This window comes from Myotis brandtii, unplaced genomic scaffold, assembly GCF_000412655.1.
Source record: "Myotis brandtii unplaced genomic scaffold, ASM41265v1 scaffold3686, whole genome shotgun sequence".
Taxonomy (NCBI): domain Eukaryota; kingdom Metazoa; phylum Chordata; class Mammalia; order Chiroptera; family Vespertilionidae; genus Myotis; species Myotis brandtii.
Window position 1 is genome coordinate 21,593 of NW_005364160.1, and position 6,841 is coordinate 28,433.

At 56.8% G+C, this 6,841-nt stretch overlaps 2 protein-coding genes across 4 annotated transcripts in view; one reads left to right on the plus strand and one right to left on the minus strand.

The window, feature by feature from the left end:
- MATN4 (matrilin 4) overlaps nt 1–6,840 on the minus strand; it is a 12,891-nt gene extending 6,051 nt beyond the window's left edge. The window contains exons 1-4 of one of the 3 annotated variants that reach the window (XM_005872158.2): nt 6,759–6,840; nt 4,314–4,426; nt 3,006–3,575; nt 2,194–2,316 (exon numbers count right to left, since the gene is read on the minus strand). In XM_005872158.2, the coding sequence (XP_005872220.1) occupies nt 2,194–2,316; nt 3,006–3,575; nt 4,314–4,392 (772 nt within the window). In that variant the 5' untranslated portion in view covers nt 4,393–4,426; nt 6,759–6,840. Of the gene's footprint in view, nt 1–2,193; nt 2,317–3,005; nt 3,576–4,313; nt 4,616–6,758 lie in introns of those variants that run through there. The other 2 variants (XM_014544527.1, XM_014544528.1) reach the window with 2 other exon arrangements.
- Nucleotides 4,610–6,841, plus strand: part of RBPJL (recombination signal binding protein for immunoglobulin kappa J region-like) — a 9,688-nt gene continuing 7,456 nt past the window's right edge. The window contains exons 1-3 of the mRNA XM_014544523.1: nt 4,610–4,632; nt 4,693–4,766; nt 6,736–6,835. Of these exons, the coding sequence (XP_014400009.1) occupies nt 4,610–4,632; nt 4,693–4,766; nt 6,736–6,835 (197 nt within the window). The remainder of the gene's footprint in view (nt 4,633–4,692; nt 4,767–6,735; nt 6,836–6,841) is intronic.

Consider the following 6,841-nt stretch of genomic DNA (forward strand, 5'->3'; position numbering starts at 1 on the left):
GCTCAACCCTGCAGCTCCTCTGGTCCTGCTGGGGTACAAAGCCAGCTCTGAATCAACAGGAATAGGAACCTGGGGAACTGACACAGTGGTGCTCACAGCCATGAGTTTCTTCAGTGCACAGGTCAATGGCTGAGGAAGAGGGGAGGCTGGCATATACTTTGGGGGCTGCACTTCTCAGCCCTGACAGCACAGCTTTTAAAAAATACCCACGCCCCAACCAGCTGGCACGGCTCAGTGGCTGAGTGTCACCCTATGAACCAGGAGGTCGATTCACGGTCAGGGCACATGCCCAGGTTGCAGGCTTGATTTCCAGTGTGGGGTGTGCAGGAGGCAGCTGATCAATGATTCTCTCTCATCATTGATGTTTCTATCTCTCTATCCCTTTCCCTACTTCTCTGATGCCTGTACTGCAATTCCCAACTATCCTGATTTAATTAACCTGGGGTGGTAACCAGGCATCTGTGATTTCTATATGCACAGGCCTCCTTGCTCTGGGCCAGGTGGCCCTACCAACTCAAGACCCAGATGCATCCCAGAGGGCGCCTTACTAAGCCAGGACTAAGACAGAGAATCCACAGCTGTGGAAGACAGGGCCCCTGCCCTGAAGATGCTCACTGACTAATGCAGGAGGACTAGATCCTGCCACTTCACCCATCTGAGCCTCCATTTCCCCACCTGCAAAATGAGGAAACAATGGAAGAGAGCCATTGCTATTTACAACTTCCTTCTGGGGAAGGTGAGCTATTGCCCTGCTGCGTATCTTGATGGCTTAGATGTGCAAAGATGGCCTGGCGCTGCACTGGGGAATAAGGGCTGGAGAGAGGTGAGTTATTCTGCATAAAAAAAGTGAGAATTTGGGGTTTCTAGAAAAGAGGGGGAAGTGGAGAGAGGAAGAAAAAGAACAAGACAAATGGTGTGAAGATGAATGGCTGTGTGGGTTGAGAATGCCAGTAAAAAAATCCCTTGCAGTGGGTGACCGAGGGCTTTCAGGGTCAAGGGTGCTTAGTATTCAATTATTTATAAAATGGATGTTTCAGGGGACATCTGTAATACTTTCAGCAATAAAGATTTTTGAAAAAGGATGTTTCCTTTGGTGTGTGTACTGGTATGTTTGGCTTTACTGAGATGTAATTCACACCTGTGTCTACCTCATCTTTAGTGAAATGGGCATATGCACGCACTTACAAGTACACACACATGTAGTTGTGTGTACAAGTGTGTGAACCAAGGAAGAGGCTGATTTATGCGCATAGAACAAGGACAGCATGTGTGGGGTTGAGAAATTGAGAGAGGAGCCATAAACTGATTGAATTCTGCAGAAGCTCAGAGTGAGAGGGGGCCACAGAATGTAAGCACTTGGGGAATTCCCAGAGATCTGGGGGAGGGATTGGGATGTTCATGGGTCATCACATGGGGTTTCAAACCAGTTTTGTCAAAGTTCTAGAAACAAGAAACCCCCAGCGGACATTATGGGGACCACATGACCTCATTTTCCAGGTTGGGAGATAATGTATGCAGTGCTCCAAGCACAATTCACATGACCTCATTTTCCAGGTTGTGGTGAGGTTGGGAGATAATGTATGCAGTGCTCCAAGCACAATGTCTGATATTAACTTGGCACTCAGCACATGGTATCTGTCATTAAGATGAAAGAAGTGGACACAGATACACATGAAAAAGAAAGTGCCAATTGTACAAGCAAAGGCATTGTGTGCCATGGCTTTTCAGGAGGCAAAAATAAAGAACCCGGCCTTGAAAGATTTGCAGGTGCAGGGAGGAGCAGGAAGAGAGCCCAGGTGAGCAGCCTAGGTGAGATGCAGAAGCAGGAATGACAGCATGTACCTGGCAGGGGAGGTGGTGTATGGAGACCATAAGTGAAGACTCCAACAGTGTCTAAGTTACAGAAACTGTAAAGACGTGCCTGTGAGAAGACACAAACACATTTGGGAGGTGTATTGGAGCCAGACAGGAGACGGGAGGATGCAGAAAGCACACTTAATTGCGGGGTCACGGTTTCCAGCCGTGGTCACATCAAGGACTTGTGTGGCTCCAGGCATGCCTTCCCTTTCTCAGACCTATAAAGCGAGGGAGCTGGACTTTACTTCCAAAGACCTTTCCAGACGCATTGGGCTGATGCTGGGGCAATGGGGAGCCTCGGAAGGCTCAGGATGGCAGGGCCGGAATAGTTCTCACCCAAACAGCCCTTGTGATCTGCTGCTAGCTGGTAGCCGGGGTTGCAGGTGCAGTGGAAGGTGCCAGGGGAGCTGACACATTGGTGCTGGCAGCCGTGTCCCCCCTCAGCACACAGGTTCTTTCCTGAGGACACACAAGAGTAGAAGAGCAGGGGACAGATGGGCAGACCCTCCAACAGGAGACAGCTGGGCAGGGTCAAAGGCAGGAACCATGATCAGGTTTGGACTTAGGTGGGATATGATTCACTCGAGAAGGGCCGATCTGAGCGGGAAGGAACAGGGCCCTGTTCACAGCCCCTGTGAATAGGCTCAGAAGAGGGAGGCTGGGCTATCTGTGTAATGGGCTGGGGCAGGACTATGCAGGTAGAGGCGGAGAGGCGCTGAATCCAGGTGGGCGGAGTCACCCGAGGTGTGACTCAAACAGCTCTATCAGCTTGGAGGAGGAGCTAAGGTGCGAGCGGGCAGGGCCATGCCCGTGTGGGCGAGACATGACTCTTTGGAGTGGGTAGTGGGCCCTCATCTTTGAGGGGCGGCGCTTTCAGTGTTGAGGGGCGGTGTTGGAGTTGGACATGAAGCCTGTGGTAAGCCACAGCTCATCCTACTTGGAGAGTGCGCCAAATGTTGCTCCTGGTGGGTGAAGCCTAAGCAAAAGTGGCCAGAGCTGGCCTGTGACACAGCGTGGCTGCGTGGCTGCGTTAGGCCTTGGGCGCCTCCTCTCTCTGGTGGGCGGGGCCCCGCCTGGTGCGGGGAGGCACTGGGGCAGGAATGGGAATGGAGGCACATTGAGCCTCCCTCCAGCGCTCCCCAACTCACCACACAGCCGGCCCTGGAACTGCAGGCCAAACTCCTGGATAAGGTCGAAGGACTCGACCAGGAAGACGTGCTCGTCCAGAGGGGGCGAGGCCATGGCGCGCAGAGAGCCCACATCGGCGCGCTGCACCCCCACCGCATAGATCTCGATTCCGCTGGCGCGCGCCTGCGCCGCCACCTCCGCCACCCGATCCTGGGGCCGCCCGTCGGTCACGATCACAGCGACTCGCGGCACGCGCGCCTCCAGCGGGCGCGCGCCTTCGGCCACGCTGAAGGCCACATTCATGGCGTATTGGATGGCCAGCCCCGTCATGGTGCCCTGCGCCAGGGGCACCAAAGCGCGGATGGCGCGCTCCATGTCCTCGCGGCGCGAGAAGGCTCCGAGCCGGAAGACGCTCTGCACTTGACTCGAATACTGGATCACGCCGACGCGCGTGGCGTTGGGCCCCACGTCCAAGCGGCGGAGGAGGCCCACCAGGAACTGCCGCATGGTCTCGAACTCGAAGGGGCGCACGCTGCGCGAGCTGTCAATCACAAACACCAAGTCCAGGGGTCCAGTGCGGCACCTGGGACCTGCGAGGAGACCAGGAAGGACTTTCCTAGGTCAGCGAAGCCTCCTTTCCGAGGAGATCCCCAGGGAAAACCAGGGCGGAATGGCACCCTCCCTGCATAACAGCGCCCACACTTAACTACCCTGGCAACTGCATGGTAGATGCCTTCACTGGCCCAGCATGTGCTGAGGGCCTGGGCTGGGAGATTTCACCGGTCCTCTATCCCACAGCTCTGAGGGCTATTCCGAGGAGGCATTACCCCTTTGGGAGAGGGAGAGGGAACGTCGCAACTCAAATGCCTGTAGGAGCCAGGTGGGCAACATAAATGAGTGAACCGGTGGGGTAGGATGGCGGGCACCCAGAGCCCGTATCCCTCCTAGAGTGGGCAGCTGCAGCCAAAAGTTGCATGCAGCCATGCAGATCCGTGGTAGCAGATCCTTGGATTTTTAAAGAGAAGTCCCAAATATGGATTTTTATGTGAAATCTCTTGATTTTTTTTCCAATTAGCTCTGAAAAATTTAACACCAAATGGGCATTCTGCATGAGCCCAATCTTGTTATCTCTAAGCCGCATCCTACAGATGAGGAGACTGAGGCCCAGGGTGAATTCGAACCCAGTCTGCTGTGTGTGTGGGGGGGGGGGGGGGGGGGGGGGGGGCTCCAAAGTCTGGCTTTTCTCTCCCAGCAGGCCTAGCTGGCTGCGGACAGAAAACCTGCTTCTGTTCCTCGCCCCTCGCTGTCAGGGCTGGGCCCCTGCTCACCTTCGAACTGGAGCTGGGTTTCCCAGGGCTGGAGAAGGAGCAGCAATATGGGCAGTGGTGAGCAGGGGAGGCCCCTCATGGCACTTGGGGGACAGGAAACGGGGTGTCAGAGCCTGGAGGGGGGAAAGGAAATGGCAAAACAATAGTATCTGCAGAACCCTCATTCTGGGTGAGGGGCAGTTGGAGGCGTAGGAGGATCCTGGGTTTATTTTACTAATCTCTCTACTTTCGTGTATCTTTTCACAATAATTAGTTTTCATTACAGTGAGATTGCTGAATTCCTTGTGCCAGGCACAATGTTAACCGCTTCTCACGCATTGTGGCAGGTAGTCCTCTCAACAATTCTATGAGACACGCTGTTACTGTTCCCATTGTACAGATTAGGAAACAGGCTCAACGAATTTGAGCGCCGGAACCCAAAGTCTCACGACAAGAAAGTGGCTGCGCTGGGAGGTAATCCTACACCCAGGGGACCGGTAGCGACTGTTCCACGCCCTCGCTTCCCGCTTCCCGGGGAGGAAAACCTCTGCAGAAGGAAGCCATTCCCCCCGCGGGTCCCCTTCCCCTCCCTGTACAGGCGCCTCTGTGTGGCTGTCCTTCACACACACACACACACACACACACACACGCTCACACATACACACACACACACTCACACACACACGCGCTCACGCGCTCACTCACTCACACACACACACACACTCAGCCACACACCGCGCCACCGCAGGCCACGCTCACACACACACGCACTCACACACACAATCACACACACACACACGCTCACACACACACACACACACTCAGCCACACACCGCGCCACCGCAGGCCTCGGGGAGGGCCGGGCGCTCCGGTTGAGAGGGTAAGGGGCGGGCACTGCGTGGCCAAAACCCACCGCGCACTTGAATTCCAGGCTTAGTGCCTGACTCCCCTCCAGCTCTCAGGAGAAGCCGCCAGGGGGCGCCTCCCGGGCCTGGCTCCGTTGGCTCGGTGGCCGTGGGAAGCCCACATCTGCCCCGCAGGTGCCCTGCCCAGAGCAAACAGCGGGCCGGGAGCCGGGGGCCTTGAGATAAGGCGGGGGTAGGCTATATCCGGCGCGAGGGCCCGGGAGCAGGAGTGCTCAGGGTTCTGAGGGCAGCAGCACGGGGCGCACCCTGAGGGCTGTGAGGGAGCAGAACGCGGCCATGGACCCTGTGGGGGCAGCAGGTGAGCGTTTACCCTCCCGAGGCCCTTGACGAGGCCCCTCGAGCATCACGAGAAAGACTCCCATTGTACAGATGGGGAAAATGAGGCCCAAGAAGGCTGCCCACGGAGCTGCAAAGGAACCTGGGACTCCTTGTTCCCCTTCTTCCTTTTGAGTTGCCTGGCAACCTGGTGTCTAGGAGCCACTGGACCTCTTTTCTTTGCATTCACTCCCTCTGCCTTCTACCCACTCCCGCGCCCCGCGCTGAAGCTGCGTTGGCCATTTTTCTATTGCTGTCTCTTGGTAGGGGGGCCAGCCGCCCCTAACCCAACCGCAGCCCCGCCCCTTCCCCCAGTCCGTGAATGGGCCTATTCTGAGCAAGGTCGGTGCCGCCGCTCACTGCAGGCGGCCTTCCCGTCCCGGATCCTCTCCGCCTCCGCCTTCAGGCCGGTGGAGGAACAAAAATCCGTCTGGCAGAGTCCGTCACGGAGGGTGACTAAGCCAGATGTGCCAGCTGCTGGAGGTGGGAAAGTGTGGAATGCTTTCTCTAGCTTGGGCCACAGCTGAGGCCAGCATCCCGCCCCACCCCCCACCCCCCAGAGCAGGGGCGTTTTAAAGGCACAAGGGTCTTTGGCCACCTCCCATCCTTTCCTGCTTTCAGAGCCTCCAGGCCCCCCAATCTTGATTAAGGCCGCCCTTATCCTGCTCTTGGCGTGAGCAAACACCTCACCTGGCATCCTACTGTGGCCCAGGAGCCCTAGAAAATGAAAACAGCGGCTGCCTCCAAGTTCATCACCTTTCCAACCCCCTCCTTCCACAGAGGAAGGAACTAGGTCCAGAGACAGCAGTGTCTCACCCAAAGCCACACAGCAACGTGGTGACAAGGCTGAGCTCGAACCCAGAGCTCCTTGGAGGGGTGACTCAATCCTGCGTTAAAATGAACGATTTGGAGATGCCTTTAGGGTGGGGAGAGCGGGCTCCAGGGGGAGGAGAGCGCTGTGAATAATTCCTCAAGAGCTGGCTGAAGGGTGAGCACCTTGAGAAGGTTCCAGGAGGTTCCCGAGGGGAGGAGATTAGGGGAAACGTCCCCTCCCTTTTTGGTGGGCTGACTGGTGTGGACTCAACTTGGAAAGGACCCCACGGAGGTGGGAAGGGCACCGCGGGTCAAGGGCGGACACAATAGGGGTGCAGCCGCGGCTAAGTGCGGTCGCCTGGTCTGGCTGGTGGCCTGCTCCCCCGCAGAACCCCCAGGCCCTCTGACTCACCTGAACCTGCGAGACAACTCGGAGGCGCGGCCGCAGAGTGGAGCCGACGGGCGGAGCCTCGTGGGCAGCTGGAGCAGGTAGGG